General features: G+C 41.2%; 1 protein-coding gene across 15 annotated transcripts in view; it reads right to left on the bottom strand.

Moving 5' to 3' along the window:
- Positions 1-21,486, bottom strand: part of SSH2 (slingshot protein phosphatase 2) — a 306,939-nt gene that overhangs the window by 75,444 nt on the left and 210,009 nt on the right. For 14 of the 15 annotated variants that reach the window (XM_078373915.1, XM_035303255.3, XM_078373908.1 and 11 more), the window contains one exon: positions 4,219-4,322. Coding sequence is in view for 8 of the 15 variants with exons in the window: in XM_035303255.3 (XP_035159146.1) it covers positions 4,219-4,322 (104 nt within the window). In the remaining 7 variants the exon portion in view is untranslated. Of the gene's footprint in view, positions 1-4,218; positions 4,323-9,992; positions 10,161-21,486 lie in introns of all 15 variants that reach the window. The other variant, XM_078373912.1, reaches the window with a different exon arrangement.

Raw genomic sequence — 21,486 nt, 5'->3', positions numbered from 1 at the left:
GTTGGGTATAAACAATGAAAAGCTACCAGAGTTACAAGTTGCAACTGAGTTAAGCAGCTGAGGCTACTTTTTGTGTTTTTTTTCTCCTGAGATAGGGTCTCCCATCCAGACTGGAGTACAGTGGCACTACCACAGCTCACTACAGCTGGGACCTCCTGGGCTCAAGCAATCCTCCCACCACCTCAGCCTCCAGGGTTGCTGGAACTACAGGTGTGCGCCACAATGCCTGGCTAATTTTTTGTATTTTTTGTAGAGATGGGGTTTCACCATGTTGCCCATGCTGGTCCCGAACTCCTGAGCTCAAGCAATCTGCCCACCTTGGCCTCCCAAAGTGCTGAGATTACAGGCGCGAACCACTATGCCAGGCCTGAGCTTCTTTAAAACTAAGTTTCCTTCTGTCCTACCAGTAGAACTAACCACAGGAAAGGATTTTTAAGATGGAGAACTTCTAGAGGAGAACCCTAAATAGTAGCCCAAAGTCCCCACTCCAAACACTACTGGCCCAAAGATTCAGCTGGCTTATTTGAAGCTCAGACAAAAAAGTCAGAAGTCCTGCTCAAGTAAGGCTTCTTGTGTGAGTTGGAAGCTCAGGTTTGTTAGCTGCGAAAAGTACTGCTCTGAGCAAACTGCATACCATTTCCTACTGAGAAACTGTTTTTCAGAGTCTAAGAGAAGACAAAATACCGATATACGATATACCATTAAGATCCCTTTCCTGCATTTTCCCACCATATACTTCACTGCTAGGAGCTAAATTTCAGATTTCTATTTGGTTTTATAGACTTTTAATTATTTCCATTTCAAATGCTGGTAGACATTCACTCATAACACCCTTCTTTGATTGCGAAATAGTGCTTGGATACTTTATATGCAGCCCAGTTTAAAAAATTCTAACCAGTTCAAGAAACATGCATAAGGAAGTACAATTAGACATGGTAAGCCCTTGATCTGCTCTCAATTCTGCCATCAACTTTCAGTTACTGTCGGATTAGCCAAGGCAGTTCAGTTTATGTGACAGTCTGGCTTTTGTAAGCTGAGTTTATATTTGCACTGCCTCATCTGTTCTGGTCTGGATCACAAATCAAGTCTATTCAGCTTGTGTTAAATCTGCTTTTCTTTTTAGTATGAGGAAAGCTAAATGAACAATGTTAAGTAGAAGCCTGGGTGGCAGTTGAGTGTAGAAGTTTGAACAAAAAAAATGCCAACCAGTGCCAGAAACTTTAAAAGCCACTGACCCCATTAACTATTACAGGCCATACAGCAATTTGCCCAACATCCTAATCAGACAAGTTGGATTTAATCCAATAATTTATCTTCTTTTTACTGTAAGGGCTAAATATCCACACAGAACAGAAATACAAAGCTTAGCGGGTATACTTCTTCCACACATACAAGTTGTTTGGAGAAGTGTCCTCCCTGACCTGACCTCCGGTACTAGGCACTGAGAAGGAAGGTTTTAGAAAGTGTAATCCAAGCTAATTTCCAAAAGAGGTTATTTCCCCCCTTACTCTAAAAAACTTTCCATGGCTGAAGAGTTCTGGTAGGAGGACACTATTGCCCAAACAAAATGGATTACAATTCCGAGCTGCCACACATGCAACTAGATGAAGGCCCAAACAAGTAGTAGGGCAGCCACTAAAATAGCCAAGATTATATTGACTAAAGCTAAACTCAACTACTAGCTCAATAGGATCCAGTATTTCTGGCTTTCACCTCTTACCAAAACACTTAAACACTTTGTTCCTTTTGTAGTAATTGCAATTTCTTTCACTCCTGGAGGTCACAAGTTGTCAATGTGGCACATTTATGACAACAAGCAATCACCTTTTTGTATACCATTGATCAGGATTAGCGTCCTCAGGCTGACTTTTAATTTTCCCCCCAAAATGACAAATAAGGTCTGCTGGTAGAAGAGAAACATCAGGTTATCTTCTTGAACTCTGGATATCCTATACCTGAGATCTCTCTCCCTAGGACACATTTTCTATAATTCTTTTCAAACCTCATCACCACAGGTGTTCCTGATTTAGAGAATCCAATATAAAAGAACACAATGCTTATACTACTGTTAGTTGATATTTCAAAACCAGAGTCTTATACTCATTCATAGTCTTATACTCACTCATAGGTGAATATTTGATGATTCTTTGTTTCTAGAAGTCTTCTGGGTTAAATTTTCAGTCTTTTAGTGTATATATTCAAGGAGCAAAACACTGGCATGTTACTACGTGACATAATGACTCATTATTACAGCAATGACAATGAGTTTATCTATCATTCTCCTCCTTATATTATCATGAGAGAGCAGAAATAAATCAGAAATTTAGTTTTTGGCTAGTTGAAGTAGCTTTGAATAGGATTCAAGAGAACACCTAAACTTTTTTGTTTTTTGAGATGAAGTTTTGTTCTGTTGCCCAGGCTGGAGTGCGGTGGCGTGATCTCAGCTCACTGCAACCTCTGTCTCTCAGGTTCAAGCGATTCTTCTGCTTCAGCCTCCTGAGTAGCTGGGGCTATAGGCACGCACCACCATGGTTGGCTCACTTTTGTATTTTTAGTAGAGAAGAGATTTTGCCATGTTAGCCAGGCTGATCTTGAATTCCTGACCTTAAGTGATCCACCCACCTTGGCCTCCCAAGGTGCTGAAATTACAGGCATGAGCTACCATGCCTGGCTCTTTTTTCTTTTTGAGACAGGATCTCACTCTGTTACCTAGGCTGGAGTGCAGTGGTGTGAAATGGCAGATGGCTCACTGTAGCCTCAACCTTCTGGGCTCAAGAGATTCTCCCACCTCAGCCTCCCAGGTAGCTGGGACCACAGATGTACATCACCACACTTGGCTAATTTTTTTCTTTTGGAAGCAGAGTCTCGTTCTGTTGCCCAGGTTGCAGTGCAGTGGTGCGATCTTGGCTTACTGTAACCTCTGCCTTCCAGGTTCAAGTGATTCTCCTGCCTCAGCTTCCTGAGCAGCTGGGATTACAGGCGTGTGCCACCACAGCTAGCTAATTTTTGTATTTTTAGTAGAGATGGAGTTTCATCATTCTGGCCAGGCTGGTTTCAAACTTCTGACCTCAGGTGATTGGCCTGCCTTGGCCTCCCAAAATGCTGGGATTACAGGCGTGAGCTACCACTCCAGGCCACACTTGGCTAATTTTTTATTTTTATTTTCTTGTAGAGATGGGATTTAACCATCTTGCCCAGGCCCTCAAAATTCTGGACTCAGGCAATTCTCTTGCCCCAGCCTCCCTAAGTGCTGGGATTATAACTGTGAGCCACTGTGCCCGGCCCACCTGAACATTTTTAACCTGAGCACTCAAAACCTTAACTGAGGGCTGAATGCAGGGGCTCATGCCTATAATCCCAGCACTTTGGATAGCTGAAGTGGGCGGATCACTTCACACCAGGAGTTTGAGAACAGCTGGCCAACACAGTAAAACCCCATCTCTACTAAAAATACAAAAATTAGCTAGGCATAGTGGTACATGCCTAGAGTCCCAGCTACTTGGGAGGCTGAGGCAGGAGAACTGCTTGAATGCAGGAGGCGGAGGTTGCAGTGAGCTGAGATTATGCCACTGCACTCCAGCCTAGGCGACAGAGTGAGGCTCCATCTCAAAAAAAAAAAAAAACTTAGCCCGGCATGGTGGCTCACGTCTGTAATCCCAGCACTTTGGGAGACCAAAGTGGGGAGATCACCTGAGGTCAGGAGTTCGAGGCCAGCCTGGCCAACATGGTGAAACCCTGTCTCTACTAAAAATACAAAAATGAGCTGGTAGTGGTGGCGGACACCTGTAGTCCCAGCTATTCAGGAGGCTGAGGCAGGAGAATTGCTTGAACCTGGGAGGCAGAGGTTGCAGTGAGCCAGGATCAGGCCACTGCACTCCAGCCTTGGCGACAGAGTGAGACTCTGTCTCAAAACAAACAAGCAAACAAACAAACAACATTAACTGAGATGAGAAGTTTCATATAAGTTCATTAGAGTATTTTGTACCTTATTATTATTTGAACAAAAACTTATTAAGCATCTACTGTGTGTATAAGGCTTTTTGCTAAGTGCTAGAAAAATGGTCTCAGAGTATAAACGAAAAGTGATTACAAAACAGTACAATGCTTTCTTTCACCATTAAAGAACTTCTGAAGAGATGTGGATGAGGCAGTCAGCTTTTTAAAATATAACGTAAGATATGGTTACCAAGAAAGAAATAGTGTATATTCAAGCATTACCTGCATGCTTGTTCCGTCTGTGGCTGATTCTTGGTGTGGATGAGCCATTTCCCCGTGGTAGAAAAAGGGCAGCACCTTTGACAGTTAGAAAGCTCTCGCTGATGCTACAAGGAAAACGTCAAAAAAAAAAAAAAAATTACTTAGGAAAGGAAATCAAACAGTAGGATGAAAGGAAATCAAAGAGTAGGATGAAGAACCACTTTAGGATTCTCTCTTCCCTATTCCGAAGTCCCAACTTCACAGAACGAAGTAAAAACATAATCAAGAAAGGCTGTGGTTACTCACAACTCATACGCTCCTGTCTACTCTAGAGAAGTTTTCTTTTCTTTTTTTGAGAGGGAGTCTTGCTCTGTCGCCAGGCTAGAGTGCAGTGGAGTGATCTTGGTTTACTGCAACCTCCGCCTCCTGGGTTCAAGGGATTCTCTTGCCTCAGCCTCCCCAGTAGCTGGGATTACAAGCCCTGCCACCACACCCAGCTAGTTTTTGTAGTTTAGTAGAGATGGGGTTTCACCATGTTTGTCAAGCTGGTCTCGAACTCCTGACCTCAAATGATCCACCTGCCTTGGCCTCCCAAAGAGTTGGGATTATAGGCACGAGCCACCGTGCCTGGCCTCTCGACAAGTTTTCTAAAACAAAATTTACAATATTCTGTTTTGTTTTTTTTTTTCTTTGAGACGGAGTCTCATTCTATCATCCAGGCTGGAGTGCAGTGGTATGATCTTGAACCTCCACCTCCTGGGTTCAAGTAATTCTCCTGCCTCAGAGTCTTGAGTAGCTGGGATTACAAGTGTGAGCCACCATGACCAGCTAATTTTTGTATTTTTAATAGAGACGGGGTTTTACCATATTGGCCAGGATGGTCTCAAACTCCTTACCTCAGATGATCTGCCCTCCTTTGCCTCCCAAAGTGATAGGAGTACAGATGTGAGATACTGCACCTAGCGAAAACTTAGGATATTCTATACATTACATGGCAGCAGTTAAGAGCTGAGGCTCTGGAACCAGAATGGCTGAGTTTGAATCCTGGCTTTACTGCTTCCTACCCGAGTAGGCCTAAATTTCCTTATCTGTAAACAGGGAAAATAAAATTAAGTTGTGAAGAGTCAATGAGAAAAGAGCGTCTTAAAGTGGTGCCTGGCACATAGTAAAAAGCCCTCAATAAATATTAGTTATTATAAGTAGATTAGTAGAAGGTTATCAATAATGATGTTTCAATAGTGTCCTGGTCAGATGTGAAGTATGTTATAATATTTAGCTACTAATAATAGGTCCAAAGTTTGCAAAAAAGATTTATTTTTAAAATATACACCACACTAAAGTGTTAGCTCAAAATTTTACTATTGCCAACTTGCATCCCCATACTCAGTGAAAAGAAGTAATGTACAAGAAGTGTGTATAACCCACTGGGGTTTGTCATTCTCACGATGACAATATAGGTGAAGAATTACTGCTGAGGATAGTAGCTCTTCAAAATACAATTACTGGTCTGGTCACAGTAGTTCATGCCTGTAATCCCAGTGCTTTAGGAGGCCAAGCCAAGAGGACTGCTTGAGGTTTGAAGTTTGAGACTAGACTGGACAACATAGTGAGGCCCCATCTCAAGAAAAATATTTTAAAAATTAGCTGGAAAGGCAACGATCCAAGATGGCTGATCGCTAATATTTCGGGATTGCAGCTCTCAGGGAAAGCGCAGAAAACTAGAGGACACCACACTTTCAGACAAATTCTGGTTGCACACGGAGCAGAAGATCCCCAGTGGAGGAATCACACGGGGCGCCAGTGCGACTCTTGTGGCCGGCGCAGCAGTTTCGCCGGCACCTCGGCGCGGCAGCTCTCGTAGCAGAATAAACAGGGCTGGCTCCCCTTCTGACCGAGGTTTGGAGCCCTGGGAAGGCAGAGTTGCCTATTACAGACACAAGAAGGAAGCCAGACAGGAGAATCCTGGGCAGAAAAGCACCATCAGTCTTAACGCTGCTGTTCTGGCCCTGGGAACTAACAACTTGGACGTCCACTCAAGAGACCTAATCTGAAAGTTGGTAATTTCAAAGATGACAGGAGAATAAATTTACAATGATGGGAAGAAACCAGCGTAAAAAGGCTGAGAATACTCAAAATCAGAACGCCTCTCCCTCTAAAGATGATCACAGTTCCACATCAACAATGAAACAAGGCTTGATGGAGAACGAACGCATCCCAATAACAGAATCACTCTTCAGGGAATGGATAATAAGAAACTTCTGTGAGTTAAAAGAACATGTTGTAGCCCAACGTAAAGAAACTAAGAACTTTGAAAAAAGGTTTGATGAAATCCTATTGAGAATAGACAACTTAGAGAGGAATATAAGTGAATTAATGGAACTGAAGAATACAATACAGGAACTCCGAGAAGTATGCACAGGTTTAAACACTTGAATTGTTCAAGCAGAAGAAAGGATATCAGAGGTCAAAGTCCAACTTAATGAAATAAAACAAGAAGACAAGATTAGAGAAAAAAGGATAAAAAGGAATGAGCAAAATCTCCAAGAAATGTGGGACTATGTGAAAAGACCAAATTTACGTTTGCTAGGTGTACCTGAATGCGATGGAGAGAATGAATCCAAGCTGGAAAATACCCTTCAGGATATTATTCAGGAAAATTTTCCTAAACTAGAAAAGCAGGTCAATATTCAACCCCAGGTAATACAGAGAACACCACAAAGATATTCCTCAAGAAGAGCAACTCCAAGGCACATAATCATTAGATTCACCAGGGTTGAAATGAAGGAGAAAATACTAAGGGCAGCCAGAGAGAAAGGTCAGGTTACCCACAAAGGCAAGCCTATCAGACTTACAGCAGATCTCTCAGCAGAAACTCTACAAGCCAGAAGAGAGTGGGGGCCAATATTCAACATCCTCAAAGAACAGAACCTTCAGCCCAGAATTTCATATCCAGCCAAACTAAGCTTCACAACTGAAGGAAAAATAAAATCTTTTATGAACAAGCAAGAACTCAGAGATTTTATTACCACCAGGCCTGCTTTACAAGAGCTTCTGAAAGAAGCATTACACACAGAAAGAAACAACCAGTATTAGCCTTTCTAAAAATATACCAAAAAGTAAAGAGCACCAACATAAAGAAGAATTTACATCAACGAATGGATAAAACAGCCAGTTAACATCAAATGGCAGTAACCCTAAATTTAAATCGACTAAATCCCCCAATCAAAAGACACAGCCAAAACCCAACGGCATGTTACATCCAGACCTGTTTCACATGCAAGGATACACAAAGACTCAAAACAAAGGGATGGAGAAAGATTTACCAACCAAATGGAGAGCAAAAATAAATAAATAAATAAAAAGCAGGAGTTGCAATTCTCGTATCGGATAAAATAGATTTTAAAGCAACAAAGATATAGTGGTAAAAGGATCAATGCAACAACAAGAGCTAGCGATCCTAACACCCAGATACATAGAGACTTAGACTCAATAAGACAGAAAATTAATAAGGATATCAAGGACTCGAACTCAGATCTGGAACAAGTAAACTTAATAAATATTTATAGAGCTCTCCACTTCAAATACACAAAATATACATTCTTGTCAATACCACATCACACCTACTCATAGATTTAAATGAAACACTGATTGGCCATTATTAATACCCATTTTTTTTTCAGAATAAAGCAATATTTCTGTTCACCCTCCCTCTTTCTCTTCCTCTTTCTTCCTCTCCATTACTCATTTTTTTTTCTTTCCTTCTCTCAAAAAAATAAATAAATAAAATAAAATAAAATAAAAATTAGCTGGGTGTGGTATCACACACCTGTAGTCCTAGCTATTCAGGAGGGTGAGGTGGGAGGATCCCTTGAACCTAGGAGTTTGAGATTATAGTAAGTTATGATGGCACCATTGTACTCCAGCTGGGGTGACAGAGCAAACCTCTGTCTCTTTAAAAAAAAAAAGGCCAGGCACAGTGGCTCACACTTGTAATCCCAGCACTTTGGGAGGCCGACGTGGGCTGATCACAAGATCAGGAGATCGAGACCATCCTGGCTAAGATGGTGAAACCCCATCTCTACTAAAAATACAAAAAATTAGCCTGGTGTGGTGGCATGCACCTGCAGTCTCAGCTACTTGGGAGGCCGAGGCAGGAGAATCCCCTGAACCTGGGAGGCGGAGGTTGTAGTGAGCCAAGATTGCACCACTGCACTCCAGCTTGGCGACAGTGTGAGACTCCATCTCAAAAAAAAAAAAAAAAAAAAAAAGACCAACACAAAAATGAGTGGATATCCACAAACAACCAGAAAATAAATCTAAATTATTCCTTATCAATAGACTAAATAAGTCTTTCAAGTTACCCATCAAGGTTCTCACAGAATCTAAAAGAACAGAACTTAAGTCACAAATGGCCAAGTTTAGAAATACATAACAGAGGATTCCAAATTGCTTGTGAGTACAGTACTGCTATTAAAGGTTATAACGGATTGTAAATGACATTGTCTACTCAATATTTCCACTCAGAAATCTAATTGGCATGCTAAATTCATGTTGCCAAAACTAAATTCTTGAGCTCCTCTACCCTCAAGTCAATCTCTAGCCTCATTCTCCAGCCTTATTCTCCCAGTTGTTTAGGCAAAACACTTAATAGTCTTTCTTAGTGTCTTTCCTTCCTATAATATATATCTAATCCATTAGCAAATCCTGTGAGCTTTACTTTCAAATACATCTTGAATCTGCCCACTTATCCCTATCACCACTATCACATTGGTCCATGGCACTATAATTCCTTACTTGGACCACTATTTAAAAAGTTTTTCTTAAAAAAGCTTTTTATTACAGAAAATTTCAAACATATACAAAAGTAGAGGAAATACTATAATAAACCTCTATGTTCCCATCATATTTGAGCTTTGATTTGTGGCAAATTTTGTTTCTTTTGTATATCCTCACCCATTCTACCTTGCCCCCGACAGTGAAACAAACCCCAGGCGCTGTATCAGCAAAAAACTTAACAGGTCTATCTGCAATCACTTCTGCCCTCCATTACCTACTCACCAAAGAGCAACTAGAGTGACTTAAAAAACATATAGATCGGTCGGGCGCGGTGGCTCACGCCTGTAATCCCAGCACTCTGGGAGGCTGAGGCGGGTGGATCACAAGGTCAAGAGATCGAGACCATCCTGGTCAACATGGTGAAACCCCGTCTCTACTAAAAATACAAAAAAATTAGCTGGGCATGGTGGTGCATGCCTGTAATCCCAGCTACTCAGGAGGCTGAGGCAGGAGAATTGCCTGAACCCAGGAGGCGGAGGTTGCGGTGACCCGAGATCGCGCCATTGTACTCCAGCCTGGGTAACAAAAGCGAAACTCCATCTCAAACAAACAAACAAAAAAACATATAGATAGATCATACAGTGTCACTTCCCTGCTTAAAACTCCTCAAAGGTTTCCTTTTGTACTTATAAATAAAAAACCAGTCTTTTAGCTTGCTCTTCAAGGCCCTGTAACACCCTATAGGGAGCTGCTCCTCTGATCTTACATCTTCTCCCCTTTTGTTTACCATGATCTACGATCCTTCTTTCTCTTTCTTCAATGTTTGGGGGCCTTTGTGCCTTCTGTTCTCTACTTGGAATACTTTTCTTGTGGCTGGTCACTATGTAAGTCTCAGCTCCAATATCACTGCTCCTTCCCCCAATTCCAATCATACTCTAGCCTGTTGTTCTGTTTTGTTTTTTTCAGAATATTTATCATAAACTAAAATTGTATTTATTCACATGTATACTTGTGGTTACCTTCCTATAGTAGAATAGAAGCTCCATGAGAACAAGGACTTAATTTTGCACATCACTGTAGCTTCAGCACTAGAAATAGTGTAAGGCATATTAGCTGCTTAAACAATATGTGATGGATGAATGAATTTATCCCACGTTTTTTCCACACTGTATGACACTGTCCTGCAACTGTAGCAAAAATTGTAATTAGGACAAGTCTCACATGTAAAAATAATCAATATAGAACTCAATGTATGTGGCAGATTAATGGACTTTAAAATGTCTGATAATAGATTAACAAATGAAATTAAATCACCTCTATAATGTTATCAGACACTGATTCAATTTTATCATTTAATAAAGTCCATAAAGCTAATAAAACTTTTGAGTTAATCTGCCAAATAGACTGAAGCATGTCTTCTAAAAACAAAAGAATCCACAGATGTCACTTTAAAAATTTGCATGCTGGCTGGGGGTGAGGGTGCCTTGATTTTGTTTTGTTTTCATTTTTAAATAAAGCATTGCTCTCTTGTGGTCTGTTACACAAGCCTTGTCTCTTGTTACCACATCCGTGGTGTTCACATGCCACCCTACTGTGGGGTCACACTGTTCCACTCACATTACAGGAACAACTTAAAACAAAATGTCTGAGTGACAGGATGAGTGGGCTACACCACAGACAGGAAATGAAATTCACACTTCTGCCAACACAGCAACTGCTGCTTTACTAAATGAAAATATTTTTAAAATAAAGGCTAAATATTCTACCTATTCACCAGGCAAAGTAACAGCTTTGGACACTCTGGTTTCCAGTAAACAAAGCAGTTCTCTACATGTACAAAGGAAGTGTGTATATTTGTTGAACAGTTTAAAACAACTGAACATACTTCAGTCATTCCTTTTGTGACACAGAGGTAGTTTCTCTTTGACAAACACTATTTTAAGAACTTCCTGGTGTTTGGAGTTCTGTAATACTGTTCTTTATAGATACATTTGTTGCTTATGCTTTAAAACATATCTAAGTACATTCCTCCTTTAAAGGATACCTAAATGTGTTCTTTAAAATGTATGTAGTGCTTCTCAAGGTAAGGGTTAAGGAACTGGACAAGGGCCATCGGTTAATTTAAAGCCACCTGGACTCCAAAAAGTCCTGATTATCAAAGAAATGCCAGGAGTCAAACTCACATATAGTATAAGGGAAAAGAGGCTTTCCAATTTGAAACACAAATGTCAACAAACTTTTCTGATGGAACCAAATGCACAGCAGACTGAGGTAGGCCAGGACACTACTATTTTTTTTTTGAGATGGAGTCTTGCTCTGTCACCCATGCTGGAGTGCAATGGTGAGATCTCAGCTCACTGCAATCTTTGCCTCCCAGACTCAGATGATTCTCATGCCTCAGATTCTCCAGTAGCTGGGACTATGGGCATACACCACCATACTCAGCTAATTTTTTTTTTTTGAGATGGAGTCTCCCTCTGTCGCCCAGGCTGGAGTGTAACGGCACAATCTTGGCTCACTGCAACCTCCACCTCCTGGGTTCAAGTGATTCTCCTGCCTCAACCTCCCAAGTAGCTGGCACTGCAGGCACTCCCCACCACACCTGGCCAATTTTTGTATTTTTAGTAGAGACGAGGGTTTCACCATGTTGGCCAGGTTGGACTTGAACTCCTGTCCTTGTGATCTGCCTGCCTCAGCCTCCCAAAGTGTTGGGATTACAGGCGTGAGCCACCATGCCTGGCCCTACCCAGCTAATTTTTGTATTTTTAGTAGAGACGGGGTTTCGCCATGTTGCCCAGGCTGATCTTGAACTCCTGACCTCAAGGGATCCATCTGCCTTGGCCTCCCAAAGTGCTGGGAATACAGGCATGAGCCACTGCACCTGGCCCAAGACTACTATTTAATACTATTATAATAGGTGCGATATGGGCTCCCAGAGAGTCATGGCAAACAATCTGGATGGTACAATCAATCCTCTTTATTCTGTGGCCCCAGGCTACGACTCCTGGGTTATCAAAAAAGTGACATTCTGTTGGTCACAAGGGGACCAGAAATAAGTGTGTGGCTGATTACAAAAATCTCTTATAAGGGAAAAAAATTCATAGCACGGAAGTGATAAAACAAAATTTACAACTACCACCAGAGTTTAGGTAGATAAAGTTCTGCTTGAAAATTAAATGCTTTATTTACATATGAAGAAAATTATATGTAAATTTAATCATGTATACTTTTGTGTAAGGTAAAAGGTTGGTATATCTTGCCAGAATAGTAAGAGATTTATTACGTAAATATGTCTTTCTGAAGCAGCTGCCTAAAAATTCAATTGAAGTTGAATTTGTCAACTGGAGTTGTCAATCGTCTAATTAAAAGTCTGTTCTTGGCTGGGCGCACAGGCTCACACCTGTAATCCTAGCACTCTGGGAGGCCAAAGTGGGTGGATTGCTTGAGCTCAGGAGTTGGAGACCAGCCTGGGCAACATGGTGAAACCCCATTTCTATTAAATTAGCTGGGTGTGGTGGCAGGCACCTGTAATCACAGCTACTCCGGAGGCTGAGGCAGGAGAATTGCTTGAACCCGGAAGGTGGAGGTTGCAGTGAGCTGAGATTGCACCACTGTACTCCAGCCTGGGTGACAGAGCAAGACTCTGTCTCAAAAAAGAAAAAAAAAATCTGTTCTTGCTGGGCACAGTGGCTCATGCCTGTATTCCTAGCACTTTGAGAACTGCTTGAACCCAAGAGTTGGAGGTTGCAGTGAGCCAAGACTGTGCCACTGCACTCCAGCCTGGGCAAGAGAGTGAGATTCTGTCTTTAAAAAAAAAAAAAAATCTGTTCTTTAGAAAGGTAGGTGAAAACTTTTTCATATTTTCTGAATTGACTAGTTCTGTAGAATGTGGCCCAGAAACAGAACTGCAGTAAACTTTATGAAGTCATTTGTATGTGATTACTGATGCCTAAGTTAAATACAACCCTAAAGGATTTAGAAACCCCTACATAAGGAATAAATGAGATAAAGAGAATACTATTGTCTTGAGATCAAAAAGAGAACAATTAGCTGCTTGATACAAAAATGACAGGATCACCTTTCTAATAGAGTACTCGTGACAGTGAAGTTCTCCAGAGTCTTTATAACTTAAGAACATCTATGCTTCTCTTTGCCATAAGATTGCTTGATCAACAAGGGGAAAGTCATCCCTGGTTATGAATGTGTGTGTGTGTATATACATGTATAAAATGAGCTAATATTAGTTAACTCAACTAGGTATCTACTGTATGCTAGGTGCACTTTACATTACTTCATTTAACTTTCCTAACAATTCTATGAAATAGGTACTATTTTATTTATTGTACTTTAAGTTCTGAGGTACATGTGCAGATCTTGCAGGATTGTTGCATAGGTACACACAAGCCATAGTAGTTCGCTGTCTCCATCCCCCCATCACCTACATCAGGCATTTCTCCCAGTGTTATCCCAAAGTAGGTACTATTTTTACCCCCAAAATACATGTAAGAGACTGAGGGACTCAGAAATCATAAGTTACTTGTCTAAAATCAATCATACAGCTAGTAAGCCTTGGGGCAAGGATTCAAATCAAGATTTGACTTGAAAGCTCATGCTCTGAATCCTCTACCATGTTTTCATTTTATGATATAGTTTTTGATGAATGAAATACGGTGTCTTCCCTACACACCTTTTCAACAGAATATAATTTAAAAGTAGAGTACAGAGACTGAGTGTGGTGGCTCATGCCTGTAATCCAAGCACTTTGGGAGGCCAAGGAGGGCAGATTACTTGAGGCCAGGAGTTTGAGACCAGCCTGACCATCGTGGCGAAACCCCGTCTCTACTAAAAATACAAAAATTAGCAAGGTATGGTGGTACACACTTGTAATCCCAGCTACTCGGGAGGCTGAGGCAAGAGAATTGCTTGAATTTGGGAGGTGGAGTTTGCTGTGAGCTAAGATCATGCCATTGGACTCCAGCCTGGGCAACAGAGTAAAAACTTCATTTAAAAAAAAAAAAAAAAAAAGCCAGGCACGGTAGCTAACGTCTGTAATCCCAGCACTTTGGGAGGCCAAGGCAGATGGATCGTGAGGTCAGGAGATCAGGACCATCCTGGCTAACATGGTGAAACTAAAAATTGAAAAAATTCTACTAAAAATACAAAAAATTAGCTGGGAGTGGTCGCAGGTGCCTGTAGCTCCAGCTACTTGGGAGGCTGAGGCAGGAGAATTGCTTGAATCCTGTAGGCGGAGGTTGCAGTGAGCTCAGATGGGGCCATTGCACTCCAGCCTGGGTCTCTAAAAACAAACAAACAAACAAACAAACAAACAAACAACTAAATAGAATATAGGAGTAAGAGAAGAATACTGAAATCCATTCAGATTCCAACTCTTATTTTCCCCACCACCTTCCCAGCAAAGCCACAAACAGAAAGACTATACTGAGGGGGATAAAGAACATGTCTGAGAGATGAATTCAGTTGGGCTGGACAGTGAGCAAATTGTAGTATCTGTTGGAAATGACAGTGGCATCTCAGTCTCAAAAAATGGAGGAAAGAGCATTTGGGTTTAAATATATTTGGGGAAGTATTCTGTGCCAATCCCTTCTGATCAAAATCATTTCCTAAAGTATGACATTTGTTAACTGGTAGTTTTTTTCTCAGGCAAAGTGTGGAGGAAAAGGTCAACTAAGGGAAGAAAATATTTAACTATTCTGAGGTTGAAATAATCTTTGAGGAATGTGACCAGGGTGATCATCCATGACCAGCAGGAAGGTCAAGGAAGCAAAACAAAGCAACAACACACCTGGCCTAACTGCTGAATGTCAGTTGGCCAGAAATTCTTCTGTTTTACATGCAACACACATAAGAAGAAATGGCTCATTGACTATGAGAAATCAAGTTGCAGAAAGTAGATGTTATGCTCTTAATACTAAAATGAACGAAGCAGATTTAAAAGTTCGTAATGTTTGTAATGCAAAACTCTGGAGTAGGTTTGGCATTTCTGCTTGAAGCCAAAATTTGTAGGCAAATCATTGTGTATTATTGACTGCATGCAATATTACTGCACAAGGTGAGCCGGTTGGTATTTACGTTAAATTCAAGTACTATACACATAATCTGAACTCATGCTTTTGTCTTGAATACTCATCTAGTGGAATCGTTCAAATACATTGTACCCTCCCAATATTCTTCCCCTCCTGATAAGCTTTTCTGCTTAGTTGTTTAATTTTCAGATTCAAGGTGCTAGGACAGCTTCTGTCAACCCCACTACATGGAAAGGAATTCATGTTCCCACTTAATATGACCACATCACACAGACAGAGAATTTCATAATAAAAAGTTTTAAATATCAGACCAGAGGTCAAGGAACTACACAACTATCAACACTAATGCCTAATAGAAAAAATTTGGCCAAACCCCCAAAACAGGAAGGAAAAAGTAATTGTGCCTTGATGTACTCAACCTGGCTGCAAAAATCAAAATTACACCTCTAGGTAGTGAAGAAAATGTGACTCTGTAATACTAAAGAATTTAGAATACAACAGGAGAAAATCCAAACCCAAATATCATACTGTTTTCTGTAATTAAATATTCTCACCCTACTCCTGCAACATGACCAAACATTTAATATTAGAATGCTCAGCCATACCTGGAACTCTCTCCCTGAGGGCATTAACTTCCCAGACACATGCCTCTGAATCCAAGTGTCAGGATTATTTCTCTCCTTATCAGCAGACAAGCAGAGACTGGACCACATGAGTAGACCAATTACTGGCCAAAGCAGAGAAGAGCTTAGGACTCTGGTTCTTACTCATTAACAATAACCATCAGACTTAGTTCCTCCTAATCTTCCACTTGAACTCTGTTGCACAATGCCCAGCACAACTATACTCAGATGCAGCTATTTGTTTTTCCCCTTTCCTACAACTGAAGGGGGGAAAAGAATCTGTTTGTTCAAGACTGAGAGACAAATTCCAATCAGGATGAAACTTTGTGGTCTTTTCACTACCGACCCTAAATGGAAGGCCAAAACAAAACAAAAAACCAAAATTACTCGTTCTGTTCATTTTGAATGTTTCACTTACTGATAAGATCTTGTTATTCTATTTTTTCCCTAACCTTGTGCATCTTAGAAATGTCTGATAGAAACATAATTTAAAATCAATAATTTTACCACTGGTCATACAATTCAACTTTCCAGTTTTTACAGATGGGCACATCTGCTTTGACATTTGCTGTTTTTGGCTGTTCAGCAATAGATTTCTCTTTTTCACCATCATCCTACTCTCCTTTTGGGGAATCCATTCAAATATGGTTTCGGTGGCCTCCCACTCTGGAACTGTAAGGGGGTTTGTAGGAAGCTGGAATGTGGCTTGCATCTGGACAGTTGGAAACTCTCCCCTTGGACTCCAAATCTCCTGTGGAAACTCCCCTGGGACCATATCCCATTATTCCTACTGCTTTGGATACACGGGGAGAGTGCTGAGGTATGGGCCAGTCTGCTCCTGCTCCCTGGTCTTTCCTGAATGACCCCAGCTCTTTCCTGTGAACCCCAAATATCTGAGACAGGTCTCAGTATATTTAGGAAGTTTATTTTGCCAAAGTTAAAAATGCCCCGTGACACAGCCTCAGGGGTCCTGACGACATGTGCCCAATGTGGTAGGGGCACAGCTTGGTTTTATACATTTTATGGAGACATGAGACATCAATCAACATATGAAAAATGTACACTGGTTCTGTCAGGAAAGGCAAGACAACTTGAAGCAGGGAGGGGACTTCCAGGTCACAGGTAGATAAAAGACAAATGGTTGCATTCTTTTGAGTTTCTGATTCACCTTTCCAAAGAAGGCAATCAGGTATGCATTTATGCCACTGAGCAGAGGAGGGATATCTTTGAGTTTTGTCTCTCGTTTGTCCACAAGGAAATTCCTTGTGAGGGAGCTATGTAGCTTTTAAAAATCTTGGTAGCTATCTTTTTTAGGAATAGAATAGGAGTCAGGTTTGCCCTAAGCACCTCCCAGCTTGACTTTTCCCTTTGGCTTGGTGATGATTTGGGGGATGATTTTGAGATTTATTTTCCTTTCATACATCTGTTCTCTAAGTTTGGTCCTCTAGCCTCCCATCCATTAGGATGTCTGACAGCTTTCTGATAAATATTTTACTTATGACAGTTAAAATTCATTTCTGGCTGGGTGCGGTGGCTCATGCCTGTAATTCCAGCACTTTGGGAGGCATAGGTGGGTGGATTACTTGAGGTCAGGAGTTTGAGACCCGCCTGGCCAACATGGTGAAACCCCATCTCTACTAAAAATAAAAAAATTAGCTGGGTGTGGTGGTGGGTGGCTGTAGTCCCAGTTACTCAGGAGGCTGAGGCAGGAGAATCGCTTGAACCCGGGAGGCAGATGTTGCAGTGAGTGGAGATCGTGTCACTGCACTCCAGCCTGGGCAAGAGTGAGACTTTATCTCAAAAAAAAAAAATCATTTCCTAGCTTGCAAGAGAGAATCTGATATATCAACTGAAGCCCAGAGAATTTACTGATTTACCCTAAAATCACATAGCTAGTTAGCAGCAGGGCCAGGCTTAAGCCCCCATGTCATCTGATACTCTGGGCAGCACTTTAACCCTTTATTCCGTGTTAGATGTTACTACAACAGGACATATTGCTAAATAACAGTATGAAACAACTAGCAGTTAAAAACACTGCTGGTCAGTTCATCTGAAGAGAACAAAGGTAGGATTTCACTGCAAAGCTTGGTGTGATGTCTGTTCTATTTTTCTTTTTCTTTCTTTCTTTTTTTTTTTTTTGAGATGGAGTCCTGTGCTGCTGCACAGCCTGGAGTGCAATGGTGCGGTCTCAGCTCACTGCAACCTCTGCCTCCTGGGTTCAAAAGATTCTCCTGCCTCAGCCTTCCAAGTAGCTGGAATTACAGGTGCCCACCACCATGCCTAGCTAATTTTTTTGTATTTTTAGTAAAGATAGGATTTCACCATGTTGGCCAGGCTGGGCTCGAACTCCTGACATCAGGTGATCCACCCACCTCAGCCTCCCAAAGTGCCTGGATTACAGGCGTAAGCCACTGTGTCCGGCCATTTGTTCTATTTTTCAGAGAATCCTGAAGACAAAGTTCAGGTCTAGTGGGGAAAAATGCAAACTATTCCAGTGAGGCAAATACTTTCATGCTGTCTCTTAAGATTACTTCTTTTTCCTTTAGTAAAATTTCTTGGATTTTAAATGTGCTTTAATAATATCAAAAACTAGGTGTAGAAATGAAAAGTTAGGAAGACCATGAAAGGAAGGCAAAAAGCTTACATGGGAAAGGAAGTGGATGCCTACCCCCTCCTTGGTTCCCCTTCAGTCTTTTCTAAGACCAAAAGACTTTTCTTTTTAGGTGCTGTCTGGCCACACACTCACTTGACCTCCTTTCAGGGATTTAATGTTTTTAGCTTTTGGTTTGAGTTTTAAAGTACTACGAAATCATGACAGATCAGAGCCTTTAGGGCCTTTAGGGAGTCTAAGGCAGGGCTCCAAATGGAAGCAGGTGGACTTAATTCACCATGTCTTGAGACCAAACACAGATCTAAAATAATTTTGACTTCTAAATACCTTTGAAAATAACACACACTATCTCATTCCTCCAGGTAGCCACCATTCTTGGCTAACACCAAGCAGCATTGCTAAAAAACACCTCTGAGTTTGAGCTAAGACCCAGATCTTCTCATGACACCACTGCTCTCTTCTTGTCTCCCTCTGTGCAGCCAGCCACCTTAGCAAAGCTCAGCCTCAGTCTTGCCTCCAGCCACCATCCAAAAATAACCGTCACCTCCCTTACCCCCAAACAAAAACAGAAAAGAGAAAACCTAGGTGCCCAGGAAAGGAACTGGTCTCAAGCAACTTCCCAATACACAACTGACCCTAGTCCTTCTGGTGACTGACAGTGGTGGGAAGTTTTGATTTTGGGAAGGTCCTCCTCCAAAGACAGGAGAAACTGCCTCAGCTCAAAGGAATCCAGTTCCCTTACAGACTGAATCGACAAAGCTTCCCGGTTCTGTAGCCCTAAACTCTAGATTTAAATACTTTTTCAAAATGGAAAATTTAAAAGCTATCTGGCCCCAAAAGTAAATGACCTGAAAAGTTCTTTCTCAGTATTTAAAATGCTGGATGTCTTGGTTACTATAGACATGTTGGTCATGTCTCTTAGTAACCAAGACATGGCACCCAATAGTTAGGAAAAAAACAAAATAAAAGGAGATTAACTCAGAAAAACTGTTCAGCATTTGAAAAATAATTTCATTTGCATGATTCAACAAATGACTTCCCAGGTATTTAAAAACACACCTGCAGAAGAAATGCAAATTAGGCTTTCAAGCATTGGTCAAAGTGTCAAACCCTGCTTTCAGACCATTTGTCTTTCACGCTCAGCAATGCATCTTTGAGGCTAAGGTCATCTTCTGTTCTTTGGTGCTGTTACCTTCTGATATCCTTGTCACTCTTTTATTTACTCCTTATTTTGTCCAATCTTCTCTTCTTTTCCTAATCCTACTATAATCTTAAAATATTGCAGTGTGGCCAGGCATGGTGGCTCACGTCTATAATCCCAGTACTTTGGGAAGCTGAGGCAAGCGGATCACCTGAGGTCATGAGTTCGAGACCAACCTGGCCAACATGGAGAAACACCATCTCTACTAAAAATACAAAACTAGCTGGGCATGGTGGTGCATGCTTGCAATCCCAGCTACTTGGGAGGCTGAGGCAGGAGAATTGCTTCAACCTGGGAGGCGGAGGTTGCAGTGAGCTGAGATCGTGCCGTTGCACTCCAGCCTGGGCAACAAGAGTGAAACTTCGTCTCAAATAAATAAATAAATAAATAAAAGGGAAAAAAAGATATTTCAGTGTTCATACAGATGAAAATCCAACAACTTTGTCTCAAAATTTCTCATCCTCTTAGTCTTTAAAGACCTTTTCTCCTTTTAAACTTTGAATTCACAGGGTCCCTCTGGAAGGCATGTGTTCTTAATGGTCTTAATTTCAGAAACTAAACTCTTACTTTCTGATTACAACTCCTTCTCCTTGTAATTCCTGTGTGTTCACTCCCTCTTCAAGACAAGGGAGACTCCTCATCCTGATTCCTCAACTTTTTCTAGGCTATCAACCTCCTTTTGGCTTTTCTTTCCTCCCTAACCAACCTAGTCCCATGTCCTATTTCTTTTTTTTATTTAATTGCATTTTAGGTTTTGGGATACATGTGAAGAACATGCAAGATTGTTGCATGGGTACACACATGCCAGTGTGATTTGCTGCCTTCCTCCCCTAACCTATATCTGGCATTTCTCCCCATGCTATCTCTCCCTTACTCCCCACCCCCCACTGTCCCTCCCCTATTTCCCCCCAACAGACCCCAGTGTGTGATGCTGCCCTCCCAGTGTCCATGTGTTCTCATTGTTCAACACCCGCCTATGAGTGAGAACATGCGGTATTTCATTTTCTGTTCTTGTGTCAGTTTGCTGAGAATGATGGTCTCCAGGTTCATCTATGTCCCTAAAAAGGACACGAACTCATCGTTTTTGATGGCTGCATAATATTCCATGGTGTATATGTGCCACATTTTCCCTGTCCAGTCTATCATCGATGGGCATTTGGGTTGGTTCCAGGTCTCTGTTATTGTAAATTGTGCTGCAATGAACATTCGTGTGCATATGTCCTTATAGTAGAACGATTTATAATCCTTTGGATATATAGTAATGGGATTGCTGGGTCAAATGGAATTTCTATTTCTAGGTCCCTGAGGAATTGCCACACTGTCTTCCACAATGGTTGAACTAATTTATACTCCCACCAACAGTGTAAAAGTGTTCCTATTTCTCCACATCCTCTCCAGCATCTGTTGTCTCCAGATTTTTTAATGATCACCATTCTAACTAGCGTGAGATGGTATCTCAATGTAGTTTTGATTTGCATTTCTCTAATGACCAGTGATGATGAGCATTTTTTCATATGTTTGTTGGCCTCATGTATGTCTTCTTTGGTAAAGTGTCTGTTCATATCCTTTGCTCACTTTTGAATGGGCTTGTTTGTTTTGTTCTTGTAAATCTGTTTTAGTTCTTTGTAAATTCTGGATATCAGCCTTTTGTCAGATGGGTAGACTGCAAAAATGTTTTCCCATTCTGTTGGTTGCCGATTCACTCTAATGACTGTTTGTTTCTTTTGCCGTGCAGAAGCTGTGGAGTTTGATTAGGCTCCATTTCTCTATTTTGGCTTTTATTGCCAATGCTTTTGGTGTTTTGGTCATGAAGTCCTTGCCTATGCCTATGTCCTGAATGGTTTTGCCTAGATTTTCTTCTAAAGTTTTCATGGTGTTAGGTCTTATGTTTAAGTATTTAATCTATCTGGAGTTAATTTTAGTGTAAGGTGTCAGGAACAGGTCTAGTTTCTGCTTTCTGCACATGGCTAGCCAGTTTTCCCAACACCATTTATTAAACAGGGAATCCTTTCCCCATTGCTTGTTTTTGTCAGG

This window comes from Callithrix jacchus, chromosome 5, assembly GCF_049354715.1.
Source record: "Callithrix jacchus isolate 240 chromosome 5, calJac240_pri, whole genome shotgun sequence".
Taxonomy (NCBI): domain Eukaryota; kingdom Metazoa; phylum Chordata; class Mammalia; order Primates; family Cebidae; genus Callithrix; species Callithrix jacchus.
This window is presented reverse-complemented; position numbering and strand designations above follow the sequence as displayed.